Source organism: Alnus glutinosa, chromosome 3, assembly GCF_958979055.1.
Source record: "Alnus glutinosa chromosome 3, dhAlnGlut1.1, whole genome shotgun sequence".
Classification (NCBI taxonomy): Eukaryota; Viridiplantae; Streptophyta; class Magnoliopsida; order Fagales; family Betulaceae; genus Alnus; species Alnus glutinosa.
The window spans coordinates 23,617,451-23,640,594 of NC_084888.1; the positions used below are offsets into that span (position 1 = coordinate 23,617,451).

The following is a 23,144-nucleotide window of genomic DNA, read 5'->3' on the forward strand; positions in this document are numbered from 1 at the left end:
TGAATATCCATTCTTTTGGTGTGTAAATGATACAATCTAAAGCTTGATATACATAGATGTATATGTCAGCTCTGGGTGTTATGTATACTCCCTATGTATAATGTTTCCTCTGCGATGTAATAATCTTTGATGTGAGATGCTCTTGTTATAAGATGTTATGAGGTATGTACAAGTGACGGCCTAGCCTTTGATTTATAATGGGGGTCATCACACCGAGGACACTCCGATGCTTAAGTTAGCATGGTATTTGGAGTGAAATAAGAGAATAAGCTAGGGTTTTTTTGGGAGACCCAGAGTCCAAATAGCTTTTACCTGATGCCTTGATTCTCTTTTATAGGGACTTTGTAGCTGATTCCTTGTAGAACTTTATGTAGCTATTGAGGAAGAATATCGCTATAATATGGTAGTCACTAATATCTTGGGATTTGTCTCCCTCATTAAAGGGGATTATGTCATTAATATTCAAGTAGTCGTTGTCTTTGCGCAAGACTCTCCATGTATATCACATTGACTATCGTATGTGTAATACCCCAAAATAATAAAATAAAAATAACAAGTAGCTAACCATTATAAATTTCGTTTTATAAAAAAATAATGCCTGTATTACTAAATTTATCCAACTAGTGCCCTAAAATAATTTTCCAAAGATAAAATCGAAACAAATAAATATATTTTTTTAACCCTAACAGAACATTCGAAGCATATTTGGAACGTCCAAAATGGACCACTGATCCAATGTTCGAAGCATCTCTAGGACGTTCGAAGTGGACCCCTAACTGTTAAGAAAAATCCTAGGACCGTTGGACGAACAATACATCGAATGTTCGAAGTAGTACACCAAACGTTCAACCATGTCTGAAAAGAAATTATAACCTATTATACACATCATTTAGCCTTAGCCACTCCCACCCACGCCTATAAAAGTCATCCCCACTCCCTTTAGACTTCACTATTCTCCCATGCATTCTAGCCACCCAATTTCTTGAGAGAGAGAGAGAGAGAGAGAGATCCTAGAGAGAGAATGAGGTCGATTTGGTGTTGTTCCATCTTCTTAAGGTAAGGGATAACTTCACAAAAGGGTATCGAACTATACCGCGTTTTTACAGAAGGGTACTGAATTATCATTCCTCTCGAACCCGGGGTTTTAACTATCAAAATGAATCCCAGAAGGGCATTCCGTCTGTTCTCAGCGTTAAAACGCAACGAAAGTCGATTCACGTGACTTCCACATGACTTTTTTAATGGGTTTGGTCTTCTTTGCCCCTGACTTCAACAGATACATCAAGTCTGAAACCTCCTTCACAAAGCACTTATCTCATATACATTGATACACTCTCAGCTTCGGCCTACCTCCATCAACGCGTGAAAGGTAGGTTTTTTTCCATGAGTTAATTTCTTCCCTTCTTCACGTGGAAGCGATCATAACCTATGTCCGACAGTGAATCGAGCTCGGCAACCTCTACCGGTCCACTGTGTAAATGTGGATTGAAAGCATGTTCGTGGACATCCTTCACCATGGAAAATTTTGGTAGAAGGTTTTATTCTTGTGTAAATTACAAGGTAAATAATTTCTTCCCCCAATTTTTTTTCCCCTTAGGGTTCCATCTTTGTTTTCAATTTTTTTTTCCCCTTTAGGGTTCCGTCTTTGTTTTCCCAATTTTTTTTTCCTAAGGGTTCCACAAGTGTTGATTGATGGGATTTTCCGATTATGCAGCAAGAAGCTGTGAAATGTGATTATTTTTTATGGCGTGATCCTAAAATGTGTGTATACGGTCTAAGAGTTGTGTCGAGGTTGAGAAAGTGGCACGAGAGTTTGAAGCTTGAATGGGAATTGAGTGGAACCCAGGTCTCGGATGAAGCAGATAAATATAAGTCTGAAGCTGAGAGAAATAAGAATGAAGCTGATAAATGCAGGGAAGAAGCTGAGAAATACAAGTCAAAACTAGAGAGACAGAAGATGGAAGCTTCGGTCAGTAGAGAGGAAGTACAAATTTGCCTTTGTTTGTTCATGGGTGATATTTGTGTTGTTGCTTGTGTATCCTCAATCTCACAGCCAGTGCAATGCATCGAGGATGATGTTGGCATGAAACTTTTTTGTAATGATGTAATGCCTTGTAATGTTTTGAGTGTTGGTCGGATTGTGTTCAAGGGTGGTAACTGGTTTGTAATTATTAGTCGGATTATGAATTTCCCTTGATAAATGTATTGTAGTTGTTATCTTTGAAATATTGTTGTTCATGGGTGATATCAATTGCTATGTTCGTTCCAAAGAACTTGTAAATGACCAATATGGTATGTCTTTGTAAACTTGTTACCAATTGTCGTTTTGGGTTCAAAATTGGTACCAAAATTGGATGAATGTTATTGGTCATTCAATTGGTCTATTTGTTAACAAAAAGTTCACAGAGTTATAAACAACATTTGGTACCAACAAATTAAGGAAATAATGCCAATAACAGACAATACCAAAAATAGCATCATAAACAATTTGGTTTCAAAATGGTACATGTTATCATTGGGTGATATTCTGTAATGCTGTGTTGGTTCCAAAGAACTTGTAAATGACCAATTTGGTATGTCTCTGTAAACTTGTTGATACCATTTGTTACCAATTATTATTTTTGGTCCAAAATTGGTACCAACAAATTAAGGCAATAACAAACAATACCAAAATGCCATCATAAACCACTTGGTTTCAAAATGGTTTATATATGTGTTCCTGTAAACCTGTTGGTATAAAAAACCTGAATAGAAAAGCTAGACTCATCCAATCACAAACCAAACAAATTCCTCCAATCATTACACAAAAGTCAAATGACATCAAAAACAAACCAATGCATAACAATTCCTTAACCTTCCATTACTCAAATAACATCAAAACACATCAAATGTAGCAACTGAAATTAAAAATTAAACCCTTCCAAAAAATAGTACCATAAGTTAAATAACATGAGTTACGAATCATAACCATTCTGTTAAATATCATGAGTTAAGTTAATACATCATGAAAACCATGTTGTCCATGCCCTTCCAAAATACACAACACAAACTGAAAATATACATCATAACCATGTTGTCCATGCCCTTCCAAAATGTACAACACATATCCAAAAATACACATCAGACTTGCCAAATCTTCTTCTTTCCTTTATCCTTTTTGCCTACAGGTGGAGGAATGTCAGAACTTGTTACTTTTGTCTTGTTTATGTCAAAGTCAGGGGGAGTTAGTCTAAAAGTTATGCCACCTGCAACCCTGGGAGGACCCCATGAGCATGCAGGTCCACCTCCTGGAACCTTGGGTGGTCCAGAAGGGTTCCCAGTGAGGTCAAGCATCACCTTTCCTCGAGTGTTTGGGTTTGTTTGTGTAGGATGTGCTCTCAATCTTCCACCAACTCTGCTTCTAGTTGCCAAACTGGTACTGGCCTTCTTCCTAGTATATCTTGTGCTTGCGCTCGTTCCTCTAGTGCTCTTCTCACCCCTACTTGGTGCAGTAGATTTAGTGCTTGCACCCGTTCCTCTAGTGCTCTTCTCACCCCTACTTGGTGCAGTAGATGTAGTGCTTGTACCCTCTCCTCTTGCTCTTACCCTCTTTCGACCCCGACCCCTTGTTGGTACAGTAGGATTGTCAGTAGATGGGGCACTAGATGTTGGGGCACTAGATGTTGGTGCACTGGAATGGCCCACAAATGGTGCACTGGAGGATTCACCCAACTAAAAAGAACACATCAAATGTCAAAAACCATCACAAAACCACACAAACATATTAAACTCACAGTATAAAGAAACATATTCCTTTAGTTACTAAATGTATGTTAAACAATCACAAAGAAGAAACATTACCCTGTCAAGATTGCAGTCAGTATCTGCAGCATGTTCTCTGTAGGAAGTTCTCCTACGTTGTTGTCTTTCAACATGCCTCATCCTAACAGTGCATGTTCTTGTATTGTGACCATATTTCTTGCACATCCCACATTGGTTCTTCTTGCCACCCTTTCTAACTGAGTATTGATTTGATGTCTCATCAGCACCTCTATTTCTAACTTTCTTAGGTCTACCTATAGTTGCTCTTGACTTAGGTGGTTCAATCTTCAGTTGATTTGTCCTAACCCATTGCTCCTCACTTGGTACAGGGTAAATGATGGGTGCATATGCCTTTAAGTACATCTCCTTTCCAAAGTAATGACTCAAATAATCATCTAGGTTGCCTCCACCATGCCATATTGTCGAGATGGCATGACAACATGGGATGCCAGAGACATCCCATTTTCTACACCCACATGTTCTCTGGCACAAATTGACCACATACTGCCTGCCCTTGCAATCAACCTCAAATAAACCATCACCAACAAAACTTGGAGTACAATGGCTGGCCTCATCTTCCTCTATCTCCAACTTCTCTTTAATTTTTGGCCCCACATTCCCCTCCATGGCCCTTATAGCATCTCTCTTCCTTTGGTACCTTCTCATTAAGTTGCCCCTGATTCCTTCCAACATTGTCAAGATGGTTTTATCCCGAAACTTAAGGATCCAGCTATTGAAGCACTCAGCCAAGTTGTTGTGCAGAAGGTCACACTTTGTGCTTGTGTTGAACCATCCTCTACACCAGGTTCTAGGGTCAACCTTTTCTAGGTACTCATGTGCTTTAGGGTTTAGTCCCTTGAGCTCCTCCATTGCAGCATAAAATCCAGTCTGTGTGTAAGATGAAGCAGCTCTCCACAGCAGGTCCTTCAATAACAACCCCCTATGACCATCGTCTTTGAAATTGGCATATAAGTGCCGCACACATGTTCGATGTTCAGCATGAGGACACACCTCATGTAGGCTTGGTACCAATCCCTGCACACATGAAAACAATATCTCTATCAAATTCATTAGATTTAACATACCAAATCACATACAAGACATGTAAATCATAAAAAAAGATATATTTAATATTTACCTTTTGTCTATCTGAAATGAAAGTCCACCCATGTGGACCCCTAGGGCCAAGATCTGCTAATAAGGCCTCGAGAAACCATGTCCAGCTGTCCTTAGTCTCTGCCTCCACCACAGCTATAGCAATTGGATACATGTTATCATTGGCATCCCTTCCAATAGCTGCCATTAACTGTCCCTTGTAAACTCCCTTTAAGAAACATGCATCAAGGCCCATGATAGGCCTACACCCATCTCTGAATCCATTTTTCATGGCTGCCAATGACATGTACATCCTCTGGAATCTACAAGGCACTTTAGGCATAGGTCTCTCAACCATCAGAATAACACAACTCCCAACATTTGTGCTTCTAATTGCTGCACAGTAGTCCCATAATCGATAGTATTGCTCACCCAACTTTCCATAAATGGTCTGTTGTGCCTTCTTCCTAGCCCTACATAAGGAACTATCGTGGATTTCAACATTCCACTTCTTCTTCACCTTTTTCTTCAGGACATCTATAGGCATGTTCGGTTGATCCCTAAAACAGTCCATGCACTCCTCGGCAACCCAATTCGAAGTGATCAAGTGATTCTTGTACCTCCTAGGGCATGTATGTCTAGGCCTAATTGAAATTAGCATGAATGTGGACTCATCTTTCAACTACCTCCCATAAACTCTGTACTTACAATTCTTGTCTGCACACACTGCAATGCATTTAGTTCTGGAATTCTTTTCGTAAGTCAAGTCCTTCCCTTTCAATACAGAGGCTTGCTTAATGGCTTTTCTAAACTCATACACATCCTGAAAAGTGTTACCTCGCTGTAAAATCGGATCTTTCAAATCATCCTTACTAAATGGAACCCTCTTGGTGACACAAGGCCGTCTTGAAGACTCAGCCTCAGCCGCACCCTCTTCATCACTAGCAATAGGTGAGATCAGTCCATCACTACCGGAAATATCTGAATAACCCTCACCTTGGCCCCCACCCTGACCCCCACCCGCACCTTCACCTTCACCTTCACCCTCACCCTCTTCTGCTTCACCAACTGCTACTTCTACTCCAACCTCCTGATCCACAACATCTTCTGGTTGTAGTCCAAACCCTTCATCTACTCCAACATCATCATATTCTAATCCCACCTCTGCATCTAAATCATAAGCATCAGAGTCATTAGTTAGAACCTGATCCCAGAATGGGTCACTTCTGTCTACAGACACTCTCTCATATTTTTCTTCCTCTTACTCATCAACAATACCCTCTTCTCCATGTACTTCTACTTCTACATCTACATCTACATCTACATCTACAACACCAAAGGCAACCAAATATAACTCTACAATTCCATGCTCCCTATGGTGCTCCACCATTTGAATGACATCATAGTCAGAAGAAATAAGTCGTAGCCCTTCATCCAGACTCTTGGTAGGTAGATTATAGTAAATTAGGTCACTAGGACCATACCCATAAGTCCTAACTACCCTCTCTATCTCAATAAATGACAACTCATCTCTATCATATGGGTCAGGGTAATGTGATATGTCCCCACCAACATATGTGACCCTATGCTCCCTATTAAATCGGCCACCATGGTGCACCTCAAACATTAGCAATTCTGGATACATTACGTGTCCTACAAATAGACAAGTTGACAAAACAATGACACGTCCTAGTGAGCAGACAAAAACAAAAACAAAAAACAAAAAAAGTAAAGGCATTGGGTCCACAAGCAGAGTAAAGCAATTATGCATAATAAAGGCATCAGCTAGCAAACCAAAACAAAAGTCACCCCATAATGGCAAACACATCAAGACCCACTAACCACAACAAATAGTGTAAAAAAAAATCGAACTTTTCTGCAACCCTAAGCAACAAACCCGAAATGGGACCATAAACCAAAAAAAAAAAGAAAAGGGAACAACAAACCTGAAACAAGATAATGACAGGAACAAATGGGACCACAAACCCAAACAAAATAGGACCACAAACCAAAGAATATATAAAATACACCATCTCAGCAACTTCAATAAGACCCAGATATTGCCGATGACCAAACACATGGTCCCGTAACAACCTAAACCCTAAACAACGGGAAAAGTGTCCCTCAACCCCAAATAACGCCCAGCATTTCAGAAATAAAACAAGTAATCCGCAAATAAACAAATATGGTTAAATAAATATTCATTTACACTGAAAAAAAAAAAAAAAAAAAAAAAAAAAAAAAAAAGAAGAGCAAAAAAGTTCATTACCTTTAGTCAAAATCAGCCTTTGATGCTTGATTCTTGTGTATACTGTCGAAACAAGCCACAATGTAACAGCACGGTTAGGGTTCTTAGCGTACGAGTACGGATTGGGAGCTCTAGGGTTTCCGGATACTTACAAAGCAATTTGGGGGAAAATAGGAAAATATGATACGATGGCGGAATTTTAAGTTCGAAATTGTATCCGTTGAAGTCAGGGGCAAAGAAGACCAAACCCATTAAAAAAGTCACGTGGAAGTCACGTGAATCGACTTCCGTTGCGTTTTAACGCCGAGAACAGACGGAATGCCCTTCTGGGATTCATTTTGATAGTTAAAACCCCGGGTTCGAGAGGAATTTCAGTACCCTTCTGTAAAAACGCGGTATAGTTCGATACTCTTTTGTGAAGTTATCCCTTAAGGTAAACTTTGAACCTTAAAACTTGTTTTTCATGTTGTTGGTGTTCTGTAATGTGATTTACCATGCTATTTATGTCTTAAACATACCATGATGAGTTCATGATTTAGCTCTCTTAAAAAGGAAATAGTTTTCTAAAAGTTGGGAACTTTCTCTCATTTTCATAAACTCTCGTGTTGATATGATTTAACATGTTTTTCTAAAGCTTTTATAAGCTTTGGTAAGGGTGAAAAATGGACTGAGAAGGAGCTTGGAGTTTTTCATGCATTCTGGTACCCCTCGAATGTTTGCTGTATTTGATCGAATGTTCAACCCTTGCTGATCGAACACTTGACCTCGATACCGAACGTTCTATAATGAACAAAAATTGATAATTAGGGTTTTAATGGAACATTAGAGTGCCTAGGTTGTTATTAGAGTTTTTACGTGCATAGGTTAGAACTCTCGATATATTATGTTTAATATTAGAGTAAGTTTCACAGTAGCGGGAGTTCAAGATGTCTGAGTCTATGGATAAGCGTTTCAACTAACTAAAGAAAATCATATATATGCCATTAACGTGCAATATGTCAGCGGACTGATCATGCTTTACTCTTCAAAAAATATGTCATGAGCCTACTGATTTTATAACATGTTTAGATTGCTTCGAATTGACAAAGGCCTATATATGATTTTCTTAAGTAAATGAACTATATTTGCATCATATGATATGGTACACCGGTACATGTGATATTACGACCATAAGCTTACTATTATATGGGCTTGACCCTATGATCACTGAGATTTATGTTTATATTTGGCCTTGGATCCAACGGTTGTGACAGGCGCACCATGTACTAATAGGGTCACGGTTGCTGCTTGGCTAGTAGTGTAGGTCACCCAAGGTTGGACTCAGTCGGGCTGCTAGTATATGACGATATGCGTACAATATCCCAAGCACCGGTGTTATGTTATAGGTTCCTCGGGACAACACCAACCCTACCAAAGAGGGGTTAAGGGCTTGGATAGACTATGTGCAAGATAACTATGATTAAATAAATATATACATATATAACATGATTGCCTACACTAAAATAATCAATGATTGTTACCGAAATTATGCCTCATCACTTATTCAAAATAAACTACATTTTTAATGGTACAATAACGGAGGCAACACACGTCATATTTGCGAAAACTCACGTTTATTGTTTCAAAACTACAAATTGTCACCTAACGCTTGATATGTTACTAGATTTGTAATAATTTACTTATTAAGTCGTGGACTTACGTAATTATTTTCTTTCCAATGTAAAACGCCTCAGTATTTTGCAGATTACCAATTGTCAGGCGGTAGAGTGAAAAATTCGCTGGGATGAAAATGCCAAGTGAATGGCTTGTATTGTCAGGTTCGGTAATTGGTGGTTAACTGCTATTTATAGTAATGTCTCTTTGGAGGCTATGAGTTTTATAATTAATATACATGATTCTGTTATAAAGGTTTATTGTTAGTAATCTCAGATCAAATTATTCCGTTTTTTGCTTTATTATACTCTAATTATTAGCATAGAGTAGCGAAATCAGCTAATTACCAATTAATTAGTTGATGACATTGTGAGTAACACTTTAAGTTAAGTAAATATGCTTATTTAATTTTAGGGGCGTCAAAGTATGAGGGCATAATTCCTATAGAAAGAAGATCTTGATTTATTTCCCTTTGACCGCTTGATTATTTTTCATGTAGGGTGATGTGGTATTTTTAAAGCAAAAATATATCAATAATAAATTAAATAACTCGCAATAGAACGAATCCTTGTAAAATAAGGCTATGAAAAGGGTGTCGAACCTCAATGACTGTAAAGGTATTGTTATCAAGTTTATGAAGATTAAAAATAACTAAAGGAAAGATTTGTTGATTTTGTTTTTGACTAAAGTGCATAAAATAAACATAGAAGATAATTGAAATATAAGAGAGAGAGAGAGAGAGAGAGAGAGAGAGAGAGAGAGTAGAGTAGAGTATTTACTTCACCGCTACCCACATATCAATGGTTAATCATATTTAATCAAAGAAATTCAGTCTATGCATGTTATAAATGAACAAGAAATTCACTTATTAAAGAATAAGTATAATCCATCTTCGGTTGGCACAGATCATCCACCTAACTAATAAGATACGGTACGACCCGTCTTCCCTAGGTATAGATTAGCTACATCTTTAATAGCATACATACAATCAATGGAATAGTATAACCCATCTTCGGTTGGCATGGATCCTCTACTTGAATTACACTAAACTAGGGTGTAGTACGATCCGTCTTCCCTAGGCATGGCCTATCTAATCCTATTGATCATTTGTCAATTAAACCCATTGTATAATCATCATTCTCATAATCACAGAAAATAAGAATGATTTGAGTTCCATAAAGGTAAAAAGCTTTCTAATACAAGAGAAGAATTCTACCAATATTGATTATGAACGGAAGAACAATTGCATTAAAAGATTAAGAACAATATCAAATTGTAGCAATTCTCATAATTATACAACCAACATGCATAAACTGAAATTCTCAAAATTAAGATACAATCAAACCATTGTACTTGGATAGGGCTACATCAATACCCTACAAAGGATTTTAGCCGCTCATGACGCTGCTGCAATAGCCTCCTGCCATGGTTACTTATCTTCAACTCTTCAAGCCTTCAATAAGTATTTCTCTGAATTTGCTCTAGGTAGCAGTGTGTCTTTTTTCAATGCTTAGAGGCCTATTTATAGGGATTAAGAGAATCCTAGAAGCCCTAGGAATACTAAAAAAATTGAAAGTCAATCTCATAGTCTAAGTAGGAGACTAAAAATCCAATCAAAGAAGGAAAAAGATCCAAATTCTTCCAAATTTGCGGTTCTTTATTGCCGGGCAATTTTAGCATAATAAACATCCAAATTAAGGAAAAATCTATTTTAGACATATTTGTTGCTTCTTTTATTAGCTTTTCAACGCCACTAATGTTACTGCAATACAATACTTGATGAGAAAGTAATGATTAAAATACACAGACGTGCTCATTTTCTAAAAATAACAGATTTTGCCGACTTCTCTTTTCTTAAATTCAAAATTGATTTTGATTTGTATATTGCCTAAAGTGAATTTTCCGACTTCATTCTAATCTTAGAATTTGATGGATTTTCTTTCAAAGCCTGTAAAATACAAGAAAACGTAAAAACAATACAAAAGATCAAAGTATAACAAAACTAAGAGATTAATATGTGAATTAAGGGGCTTTAATGTGTAACATTCAACACTAATCATAGAGACAGATTGAGTGAGACCCACGATAAATTATTCCCAACACTAAGTTTACCTTCATTTCATGTAAAGTTGTTGTCCTCTCACTCTCTCTCACTCTCTCAATTCCCTTTGTCTGTCCGTCTCTTTCGATTGTTTTCCCTCCTTGAAGTTTCTCACAGTTTTTCTCTTCCCACTCCATTTCTTCTTTTATGCCATTATCGGTTCTAATCATCTTGATGCACCGTCCGGTTTCTTTCTCCACCTCGGTCTTGAAATGCTTGAATGCCATGAAAGCTTCAGCATTACCCTTTTTAGTTATAGAGACTATGCCACATAGGATTGGGAGGTGGGGTGATGTACAAAATTACTCCTGATATGAGTTCAAAACCATACCTCTTCGTATCTACCAACTCTCTGCATCAAGATTCAGGAGATCTCATATGGGGCATGATGAAGATGCTGCAATGTTTTTGGTCATCCTCTCCAATGTAGAAGAATTGGAACGAAATTAGGTGGCAATAGTTGCGCACAAAATTGGTTGCCCTGGCCCCTGCCTGCAACTACATCCAACCCCCACCCCCAAAAAAAAAAAAAATTTTAAAAAAAAAAAAAAAGGTAAAAGCATTGAGTGGGGCCTTTATTGTTCTAGAACAAATAAATAAATAAATAAAAGATGGCAAGAGTTACGGTGTCACTTTTGTAAATCAGAAAGCCAGGCACTGCACTGAAAGATAGGACCTTCATTTTGACATTAATAAGGTTTTCCTAGCATCCAGATACACGACAAGTTCTGGAAACAATGAACACAGAAACATCAATAAGGTTTTTTCTTGCATCTACATACATTTGACCGCTTCTGGAAACAATGAATTCCTTATTCCATAATGGAAGAAAACATATGTTTCAACCAATCTTAAAACGTATTAAACCAATGGGGTTAGCAAAGGTTTGTTCAAAAAGTGAGCCTCTAGGTTTCCAATCACAAGGTCAGCCATGGCCTCTCGAGTTTCCACTGTGCCACTTCCTACATGAGGCAAGAGGACTACGTTTTCAAGCCCAAACAGTTCCTCAGGTACTTCAGGCTCATTTTCATATACATCCAGACCAGCACCACCTAACCGGCCTTCAACCAATGCAGATACCAGCTCTGGTTCGTCCACATGGGGGCCCCTTCCAATGTTGATGAGAACACCCTTTGGACCCAATGCATCAATGACTTCACGATTGACGATGTGGCGAGTTTCTTCAGTTAGCGGGCATGCAACAACCAGAATTTGACAGTTGCCGGCTAACTCGACAACACTTGGATAGTATGTGTATTTTGTGTCTGCCTTTTCTCTTCTAGAGTAGTAAGAGATTGGGCAGCCAAATGCTTCAGCCCTCTTCGCAACTGCCATACCAATCCTTCCCAAGCCGATAATACCAACTGTTTTTCCAGTGAACTTAACCAAAGAAAAAATGGATGTTATAAAAATGAAATTGAAAGGAAATGCATGTGAAAAAGCAAAAAAACAAAAAGGAATCCATAGGTGGAGTCCTTAATCAAGAGAAATAAAATCCATATGTATCTTAAGGAAGCATCAAGCATGGTGTGACAATTCAAGGCCCAAATACCTCGTAATAAATTACAACTAGTATAGAGCTGATCACACCAACTGGCAAGTAGATTTTCTGATCTACACCATAAGACATTATAACTGCCAGGGAGAACTTCCTTATGCTGTCAATATCTTACTCGGAGTAGTGTTTATGCATGTTATCAATATCTAACTTGCCCCAAAATGGTCAGGCGTCAGGCTATTCATTACCAGCAGCTATTACCCTCTTGTGGTGTGTGCCATGTACATTTATCTCTATTATATCAATGGTCCAACCCATAATTTCACCATGCCATGATTGAAATCAATTGCATTCATAAACGCACTAAGATGTTGCAATGCTACTACGGATAAACCTAGAGACTCGACTCGTCTTGGTATTGGAAGAGCACAAACCAAATTCATCTATAGCTCGCTTGCAGTCATAAAAAAAAATTACACAAGTAAACTTATCAAGCTGAGGGCTGGATTAACAATTTCTTTTTTTTCTTTTCTTTTTTAAAAAAATAAAATAATTAATTAATTAATTAAAAAAAATAAAAATAAAAATAAAAATAAAAATAAAAAAGAGAGAAAGAGAACAAAAAAAGAGCCTCTACAAATTTCATGACTTCAAGTTAGTTCCTTAGCCATATGTCAGCCAACCTAGTTTCAAGCTTTTATTCCTTAAACAATCTGAGCTTTAATAACACCAAGTCAACTCAAGAAGACTCAATAAAATTAAGGTAAGCTCCTAGAGAAACTCATTCCAAGAAAATCAAGTGAGAATAATGTTCGGTTTTTAGGGTTGGCTAATTCGGTGCCCAAAATACTTTGATGTAATTTAGATTTAATTAGACAAAATGTTTTTAAGAATTTTTGTTGTAAAAATTCATTTTTATGGTCTCAGTTCGAACTAAGTATTTACCAGTTTGAACGGGATAATATAAGGGACAAAATCAAGTTTCCTAGAGAGCTCCGTCCTCCAGTTCAAACTGAAAGTTGTTCATGCTGTCCAACATTGACCCAATCGGAGTAAGACAATCATAATTTTTTATTCCGAAATCCGATGAAGACAAACTTGGTAGGGTTGGAAAGCTAATAAAAATGCTAAAATTTTGTTTTTAATGAAAATTTTCCAGTTCGAACGTTTATGGGGTCAAAACGGGCTGTAAATAGAAGACTGAAAAGCTGGATTGCATAAACCCTGACTAATTTCTCAAGTCTATTTAAGGGCTTTTAGAGTATGATTTTTCAAGGGACCAAAGACAATATTTCCAGAGAACAAAGAGCCTTTTTCTTCCCATACTAAGAGAGAGTTTAGGTTTTGTGCTTTCAATTGCTCATCTCTTAGTCTTCGTTGTAAACCACAATTGTTCATCAACAACAACCGAAGTCTACTGAAGTTCTGGAAGAGCTATTGCAGTAGAGAGCAAGTGGGCCACATGTCTAATACAAAGGTGTGTCAACTACAAAGGTTTTGTAAGTGTGAACAACTTGTAATCTCTTTATTCTTTTTTGGTGGATTGATTTCCTGGGTTTAACTGTCCTAGAGTATTAACGCACAACACACTCCTAACTCTTCTCTAACACATAAGAGTTCTAGTGAGTGTATTGATAAGACTTCCGATAGTTCACAACTTCTAGTGACAACCGGTTCCTAGAGATAAGAGTCCTACTTGTATTGAGTGAAAGAGTTTTACTTGTATTTATGTTAGTTTAAATTATTGATTACAGTTCTGTATTAGATAAGACTTATCTCTAAGAGATAGTATTAAATCAGGAAGCTAGAAGTTAGAAGTTATCTTGTATTCTATGTAATCTCTATATATACTGAATAGACGCTCACTAGATGAGCAAGCTTTGAAAGCCAAATATTCTGTGTTTCTATACGGAGTGGTTTTTCTCTTTGAGGTGTTCAAATGGTTTCCACTTCGTCACCACATTACTTGTGTTGATTGTTTTATCGCTTTCATTATACTTGGGAATGTTTGTATGCTTGCTTAATTTTTAATTGCACATTATTTTGGCATACACCCATTCAACCCCCCCCCCCCCCTTCTAGGTGTTAGTTGGAGTCTTAGCCTATTAATTTTCAATTAGTATCAAAGCCTAACGTTCACTCTGTCAAGAATTAATTTTCTGAGTGTGATCTTTGACTCCTTAACAAATATTTTAATCAATATCTCAATCTCCTAATGCTCTTCCCTGTTTTGATGGATCTAATTATGCTTATTGGAAGATTCGTATGAGAGTGTTTCTTAAGTCTATAGACGTTAGGACTATCGTTGAGTCTGGATGAAAATGTCTAGACAAGTCGATGGCTGAATGGACTAAAGATGAAAACAGTGCCTGTATTGGGAATAATAAGGCAATGAATTTTATCTTCATGGCACTTTCACCAAATGAATTCACACGAATATCTCAATGTGAAATTGTCAAAGAAGCATGGGATATTTTTAAAATTAAGCATGAAGGAACAAAAACTGTTAAATCTTCAAAACTTCAAATGCTAATTTCCAAATTTGAAGAGATCAAGATGCAAGAGAATGAGAACTTTGATGAATTTTATGTCAAGCTCAGTATCATTCGTAATTCTACTATTAATCTAGGCAAGAAAGTTTCTGATGCTAAAATGATGAAAAAAATTATGAGATCCCTTCCTGAACGGTTTATACCTAAAGTTAATGCTATTGAAGAAATCAAGGACCTTGATTCCATGAAAGTTGAAGAGCTTGTAGATTCTCTATAGACCTATGAACACACTTTGCCTTAATCTAAGAAAAGTAAGTCTATTGCTTTCAAGAATATCAAGAAAGAGGCCAATGACTCCTTTGATGAAGCATTGAATGAGGAGGACCTTGCCTTGTTTGTTAGGAGGTTCAGCAAATTTTTCAAACCTAAGAAGGGAAACTTTAGAAACACTCCTAAGTTTGTTGAGAAATCCAAGGATGATTATGATGGAGCCACCCAAGGAACGAAAGAGAAGGATAAGAACTCTTGAGGCATACAATGTCATGAGTGTTTGGGTTATGGTCACATTCGGACTGAATGTGCAAATTTTCCAAAGTCCAAGGGTTAGGCCTTGAATACTACTCAAAGTGACGAATTTGAACCTGAAGAGGGTGTCAACTATTTGGCCTTCACCGCTTTTGTGAAGAGTGACTATAGTCCTAACGAGTGTGATTCTCTTGTGCTTATAGAGACTTGTGATAAAGAGTCTAAGAATGAGTCTGGTGAGGAGAGTAACCTCCAAACTGCTTACAATCAGCTTTTTAAAGAATGTGATACAAAATGAAAAAGTTCAATACAAACTCTTAAAAAAATTAAATGAGGTTGAGATTGAGAAAGAATCTATGATTGCTAAAATGTCTGAATTGCATGGTAGCTTGCTTCCTTTAAGTCTGAGAATAATGTGCTTATTGATAAGATAAATACGCTAGAAATTGAGCTTGAATTGTCTAAATCTCAATTGCAAAACTGTTCAAGTGTTAAACTTGATCATATTTTGAATTCTCATAAACCTTTTAGTGACAAGTGTGGGCTGGGCTTTGATAAATGTGCTTCTACTTCAAAAACCCCACCTGTCAACAAAGAGAAGATAAACTATGTGCCCCCTATGCCTGTCGAGAAATCTGGTTAAAACTTGGTTGATAAGGGTAAGAAATTAGCTATTGATCCTTGTGTCTAAACCTGAGTCTAGGCATGCACCCTTCTAGGAGACAACCGACTCAAAGGTTGTCCCTACTTGCTATCATTGTGGCAAAGTTGGTCATGTTCGACCAAATTGTTTCAAGTTGAAACCCCGAGAGCATAGAAGTGGTAGTTCCTATTCTAGGAATAGTCATGAGGGGTTATTCAATATAATGAGGGTTGTTTTGGCTAGGTTAGATGAGTTGGACAAGTGTTACAAATCTGCACCTGGTGGAGTAAAGATTGGGTTAAGAATGTTGATACCATTCACCAATTGAGGGGGAGTGTTAGTGGACTCCCCTAGTGGTCACATAGCATGCCTAGGTTCTTTGATCTTGCATATTTTTCCATATCCTAGAGCATGTAGTTTTCTTTGCATTGCATATTTAATTTTTGTTGTTTTGTTGTTTCTTTACTTAATTTCGGTTTTGCACATGCATTGCATTACTTTTGTGTGTTTTTATTTCCAGTGTTCTTTTTTTTTTAAAAAAAAAAAAATTAGGTTGCATTTTTCATTTTTGTCACATGCACTTTGAAAGTCCATCGACCTCTCATGTGTCCTTCATGGATTCAATTCATATTTTTCACCTAGAGTGTGCTTTATATGATGCATGAGATGAATATCTTTTCAATCGATTTTTTTTTCTTGGCTTAAGCATGAGTTTTTATGGGACATTTCACCTATGCTGATCTTTTTTTTGATAAGAAAAATAAAGAAATAAATAAATGCAAACTGTTTTCAGAGAATCACCTATGCTGACCTTTTGTGCACCTTAAAGCTTCTATTTGGTTTGCGTTTGACTGCAAGGGTGACTGCTTGTTAGGAAACCATGCAAGAGAGGAGGTCGACTAGCTTGTCGGTCAAATTGACCAACTTGCTAGTTGAACCTAAGACTTAAAAACTCTTGCATTCTTTCTTTCTAACTTAAGCACCAATGTTTAACAATACTTTCTCAAAACCAAAGCCCACTGAAGCATACTCGACCGAGGGCGGCGGAACGACTATTGGAGAAGCCACCGGCACACCAGATGACCAGACAGGAGAACCCATTGCTTTTGGCACCGGAGAAAAGTCCTCAGTGGCCGCTGAAGGCGAAAAGATGCCTTGACCCGAAAGATCAGAACCCAAACCCGCTGGGAAGGAATCGGAACTAGAACCCGGAACATGACCCGACTTATTGGCCTTCTTAACACTGGGCCTAAAGCACATCTTCTGGATCTAGCCCGTAAACGGGCCCCTCTAAACCCAGAATATACACTCTTAAAAACCTGGTCCAAGCCCCTACTGCCTAAGTTGCATTTCAGCCCAACAAGAGAGAACCTGCCCAGATTTCGTTTAAATCCACAAACCCAATCCAACCAAACACAAAAAATCTCGAGAAGCTTCCTGAAGATCCATTCCCCTTTTGACCCTGAGCTTCACTTGTACGCTCGATGTCATGCCTGCCTGCACACTCTTAACCTCTGCAACATCAACCCCTAGAGCCTCTTTTGCTGCTTCGAAACCTAGAGCCTTAGCATCTTCGACAACTTTGATCCAAGGAGCCATTAGCATGACAGCCAATACCTAAAGGACCAAACAGAGACGTCTTTAAGGCGGAACAATCCACCGCCTACCGAACCGTCACCTGCTCCAAACTCATCGAAAGAAACTTCTCCACCTCACACCAAGCCACCTTCATCGACTGGACCAGAGGCCCACCACCAATGAAAGGGAACGAAGGCTTCGAGCACACCACTTGCGCAAATGACAGAGGATCTGCTGCCTTTCCCAGGCACTCGCCCACTAGAGCACCACCAGAATACGAAGCCTAGTCCGAGGCTTCAGGAAAAGTCAAGGCTTTACTCAACTCCTCGAAAACATAGCTCCATCCCCGCCCATCCTAGCCTTCAAGAAACATGGTCATCCCTCTCTGATCGCCCACGGTATAGACGCCACCTCCAAAAACTGACTGCATCTGTTCCCACCACTTCAAATGATTGTCACCTTCGAGCCTTCCCTAAAGGATTTGACAAAATCCTCCGAAACGGTGTTACGCAATGCCTCTTCCACCATTGAAATCAGCCACACGGTGCATCGCGAGCTTAACAGAACAAACCCAGAAAACCCTTTCGCCTTTTCCACCATCCTCAACTCATCTGACCCATTCGCCACTACGAAGAGGAATTATTTAGCCTCCACAAAGAACCAACTCTCCATCCCCAAACCTATACGGCAACCCCTGGAGGGATCGCTGCAGCTACTCCACCTCAATGCAATTTACATGGCCGCTAACTACAGAAAGCAAGCTCCCCAGAGAAGCACCAGGCCCCACGTCCCAATCCAAAAACCAACCGAACAGAAGATCTCTGAAAGAAAAGAAGATCGAAGGAGGACCAAGGCTGAGATCTAGCGGGACGCACCTACAAAAGCCACCGCTAGCACAAAGAGTCCTGTTTGAAAGAGCCTAAAGCTTCTAAGTAATAATTCAATATCTAATAGTACTAGGTATTGATGAATTAAGAGGAGATAGAATATCTTGCACTTTCCAGGATACATTTACACAGAGGTACTGAACATAGCTGCCCTTTAACTGTATGAGTAACACCTAAGGTTGCAATCTGACTTGCATGGCTTGTACATAGTGAAAAGTCATAAAGCTTCCTTCTAACTTATTCATTCTATTATTTGGTGAACCTTCCATTTTACACTAAAACTACATGCATCCCTGATTTTCAGCAGCTGCAGTATAATGCAAGGCACAATGGCAGCAAGAAATGAAGCTAGTATCTAGTTTGCACTTGAAACCACCCTAATAAAGCTATTTAAGCATCCTGCACACTCCACAGAAAATCTTCCTGCCTTGTGCATTATTTGGCTCCACAAATGTCTTCGGTATTTAGCATTGAAATTAAGAGCATATAAACCTAATTGAGTACTTTGCACCATTTATACAATGAAAGCCAAATATCACAAGAAGATGAAGTTGAGCATAGAAATTGCACTATATCACGAGCTACAAAAGGCCACATAAAAGGGAAAAGAATCCTCTCCGTTTCCACATAAAAGAACACAAAAATCTGCAGACTTACATACTAATGCAACCCAAAAGCAATACTTCTGCACAGAAAAGAGTTAGAAACAGACAACCGAATACAAATAAATATGTTCCTTGTTCAAAATCCAAGAAGAAGTTGAAAACATTTATGCTCACAATTCACTTAAATGGAATACACACAGTATATAATGCCAAATGAACAATAGGCTGTTTATTCTTCTAAACTAGTTTTTTGAACCCACAATGCTTTAATCGGTAATCAATGGCATACTGGCATCACACTCCCGTCTCCAGTAATGCAAGCACAAAAAAGATCCAATAGATACACAAAGACTGAAAGACCATCTAGCAATAAAACAAAAAACGTAATCACTCAACAGAAAATATGAAATGTAGTTCATGCCCCCATCAATTTCAACAGGACAATCGTCATTAAGAATGAGATACAGATGCTTGTATACAGACAAATGAGCATGATCAGATTAGAATTGCACTTCACTTCTAGAAATGAAACATCAGCAACGCAGTATCCCAAAGTCAAAACTCTTCATTTGATTTGCATGTGACCCTACACTCATCATTGCCTCTAATACGAAGCAAAAACAAAACGAATTTCTCAAACTAAAAACAACTGAATCAAAACTCCACAAAGTCATATATAAAAAATCGCAATCTTTCTCAATCATCATCCGTAGCATATAAGAACTACAACAGTTACGACCCATTCCCAATTATTTGTGTCATCATATCAGACAATCACCACCACAAGACAAAATCATGACTCAACTATCCCAACCATTTCAAAGAGTTCTAAACCATCAAACACACCATCAACGAAAAAAAACCAATTGAAAAGGAAAGGAAAGCGAATGACCTTAGTAGTCAACCTATAGTCCCCCTTCTTCCACTTCCCACTCCTCACGTACCGATCGCACTCACACAGCCTCCTCAGCACCGCCAGCATGAGGCCAATCGCGAGGTCCGCCACGTCCTCAGTCAGCACGTCCGGCGTGTTCGTGACCCTAATCCCCTTCTCCTTGCACTTGTTCAGGTCGATCTTGTCCACCCCGACGCTGAAGCTCGAGACGATCTCGAGCCCCGGCAGGGCGTCGATGAGTTCTGCATCGGCGCCGGCGGAAGCGTTGCCGACGACGGCGCGGATGGAGGCGGAGTGGTCCTTGATGAACTGGGGCTTTTGCGGGACGGTCCAGAGCCTGAAGAGGTTGAAGCGTCTCTGGAGCTCTTGCTCGAGGTAGGGGTTCATTGGGCACAGCATGAGTACGCCAATGGACTCCATTAAGGTTAGGGATTAGGGTTTCCGGGTTCGCTGGAGGTTGTTGCGGTGGGAGAACCTGGAGCTTGCGTTACTGTGCGTCAGTGCGTGCGTTGTGAGCCTGAGAAGGGAACTGATATTGGCGATGTGGGAGTCCTCCTGGGCTATGTGGATTTGGCTTTATTCAAAAATTTGACAAATAAAAAATTTTAAAAAAAAATGTTAAACACATATTTGTAACTTGATATTTAAAAATTTTATTTTTTATACTTGAATTTCATTTCGCTTAATAGATAGTAAGATAGTTTTGAAAAAAAGACTAATTTGTACCTCCGTCTATTTGGTACCAAGTCAATTTTTTCCTAAAGGGTAATGTTTATTTTACAATTTTTACATAGCTTTTACTTAATTCTAACAACATTTTTAAAAAAATCAGTCATTAAATATTTAGAGTATATATGTAAAAAATTAAATTTAAATATCATATGTGAGGTGAAATAAAATTAAGATATCAAAAAATAAAAGAAAAAGTACACATAACCTCCTCAAACTACCACTCAATTATCAATGTACCCCCTAAACTATCAATTGTGTTAGTATCCCCCTAAACTATCAAAAAATGTCAATATCCCTCCTAAGACCAACAAAAAGACAAAAATGAGCCTAATTTTTTTTTAATAAGACAAAAATGTCCTCATAAATTCAAAAAGTAAAAACTAAAATTAAAAACTTACAAAAAAAAATAATAAAAAACTAAAAAAAATATTTTTTAAAAAATTTAAATAAAAAACTAAAAAAAAAAAAAAAGAATAGAAAAAAGAACAAATTTTTTATTCTTTTAAAAAAAAAACAAACAAAAAATAACAGAAATTTGTTTTTTAAAAAAATAAAAATAAAACAAATGAAAAAAAAGAAAAACCAGTTTTTTTTAAATTAAAAAACAAAAAAGAACTATTTTTTTTAAATAAAAAAAAACGAAAAAACAAAAAATAACTGAATTTTTTTAAAAAATGAAAAAAAATGAAAAAAAAAACCAGTTTTTATTAAATTAAAAAAACGAAAAAGAACAATTTTTTTTAGAAGAAAAAAAGGGAAAAAAAAAACTGAAAATTATTTTTTTAAAAAAAAAATAAAAAAAACAGTTTTAATTTTTTATTATTTTTTGGAATAAAATTTTGTTATTTTCTATTTTTTTAATAAATTTTTTTAGTTTTATTTTATTTTAATAATTTTATGAAGGGTATTTTTGTCATTATGGGAGCATTGACATTTTTTGATAGTTTAAGGAGGATATTGACAATGAGGTGGTAGTTTGAGGAGATTATGGGTACTTTTCTCAAAAATAAAATATTTAAACCATATGTATCTTATATGTCTTTAACCTGAAAAAAAAAAAAAAAAAAAAAAAAAAAAAAAAAAAAGCTGCTTAGACATGTTATATTTAATATTTGCCGGAAATTTTCTTTTAAAGAGTCCAAAATACAAAAGTTTTTTTTTTTTTTTTGACATGCCAAAATACAAAAGTTAATTCTTTGAGAAATGATCCCTACTCTCATTTCTTACAACAGCCTACAATAAGTTGACGTGGCTGATAATATTTTATTAATTTTTTTGTTTTCTTTTGTTTTCTCTAATTCTTTACTCTACACCACCACTCTGATGACGTGTCACATGCCACATGTCATTTACCAAAAAAAAAAATTAAAAAATTAAAATTGTTTGTGAAAAACGTGCGTGACCATCATGTTCCTTCTTTGTTTCTCGTGCTCTATGCCTCCTGTTCTGGGTATTCCATCATTATATGTTCTTCTGTGGTTGTGTTAATCCTTGTTTGCTTTTGGGTTGTGCTTGTCGTGGGTAGGAAATACAGGGCGGTGTGTATTTCCTATGGTTTTTGTTTTACACTTTTGGAATGGGTGGTGGGGATAATCTGCGGTTGTGTAGAAATTGGAATATTCCTCGTAGTATTTTGAGTACTGGGAAGAAGAAGGGTGGTACTTAAGGAGTTGGATGTTCAGGTGTAACGGTTTGTGGAAGTGAGTATTGTTTCTTGGAGGCTGGTCGAATGGCATATATTGTTGCAGAGGTTCTTCTGCAAGTTAAAGGGTGCTGCTTTGGTGTATAGTTCATAAGTAGCTCAGTATAATTGTTTGAATGGTTGCAATTGTACAATTATAGGTTCTGTTTTGTTTTGTCAGAATTGATTGAGGGTGGGTTAGCTCATATGTTTTTGAGCTGTTGTAAATGGGTATCTGCTGTTGCAGCTTTTGTTCCAGCTTTTGCTGGAATGTTTGTTCTGTTTGTGTTCATCTATAGAAATGCTTATTCATCAAAAAAAAGGGATCGGTGGTGGGGATAACTTGGTTTGTGATTTTGGCTTTTCATTTTAGTTTCAGTTGGTGTTTGTGAAAATTTGTGTGTTCATTATGGTTTGTTGTTTTCTGTGCATTTCTAAGGTGCTAGGTGCCGTCGTTGACTCTTGTCACTTAGCTATAGCTTTGAAATTTATTTTTCTTCATACGTTGCTTAGGAGAACTAACAGAATATGATACAATAGATGACATTCACAGGACATGCATGAAGTTAATTTATAATGGTTAAACTGTTATACTGGTCATGGATTAGTACAAGTTGAAACATACTATGGCTATTGTTTTGAAGGACATAAGTTGGGATTTTAATGTATTGGTCACCAAGTGATGTGATTCATAGCAGGCTTGGAGGATT

General features: G+C 37.4%; 2 protein-coding genes across 2 annotated transcripts; both read right to left on the reverse strand.

Annotated features, from left to right (window-relative positions):
- Nucleotides 1–3,051: 3,051 nt before the first annotated feature.
- Nucleotides 3,052–4,274, reverse strand: LOC133862409 (uncharacterized). The gene is made up of 2 exons (XM_062298210.1): nucleotides 3,841–4,274; nucleotides 3,052–3,711 (listed from the first exon to the last, which is right to left on the reverse strand). Exons 1-2 carry the CDS (start codon nucleotides 4,162–4,164, stop codon nucleotides 3,121–3,123), a joined length of 915 nt encoding a protein of 304 aa, XP_062154194.1. The 5' UTR covers nucleotides 4,165–4,274; the 3' UTR covers nucleotides 3,052–3,120.
- A 7,282-nt stretch (nucleotides 4,275–11,556) lies between these two features.
- On the reverse strand, nucleotides 11,557–20,576 carry LOC133863234 (hydroxyphenylpyruvate reductase). The gene is made up of 2 exons (XM_062299196.1): nucleotides 20,019–20,576; nucleotides 11,557–12,278 (listed from the first exon to the last, which is right to left on the reverse strand). The coding sequence occupies exons 1-2, from the start codon at nucleotides 20,439–20,441 to the stop codon at nucleotides 11,760–11,762; spliced, it is 942 nt and encodes a 313-aa protein (XP_062155180.1). The 5' UTR covers nucleotides 20,442–20,576; the 3' UTR covers nucleotides 11,557–11,759.
- Between the last annotated feature and the right edge of the window lie 2,568 nt (nucleotides 20,577–23,144).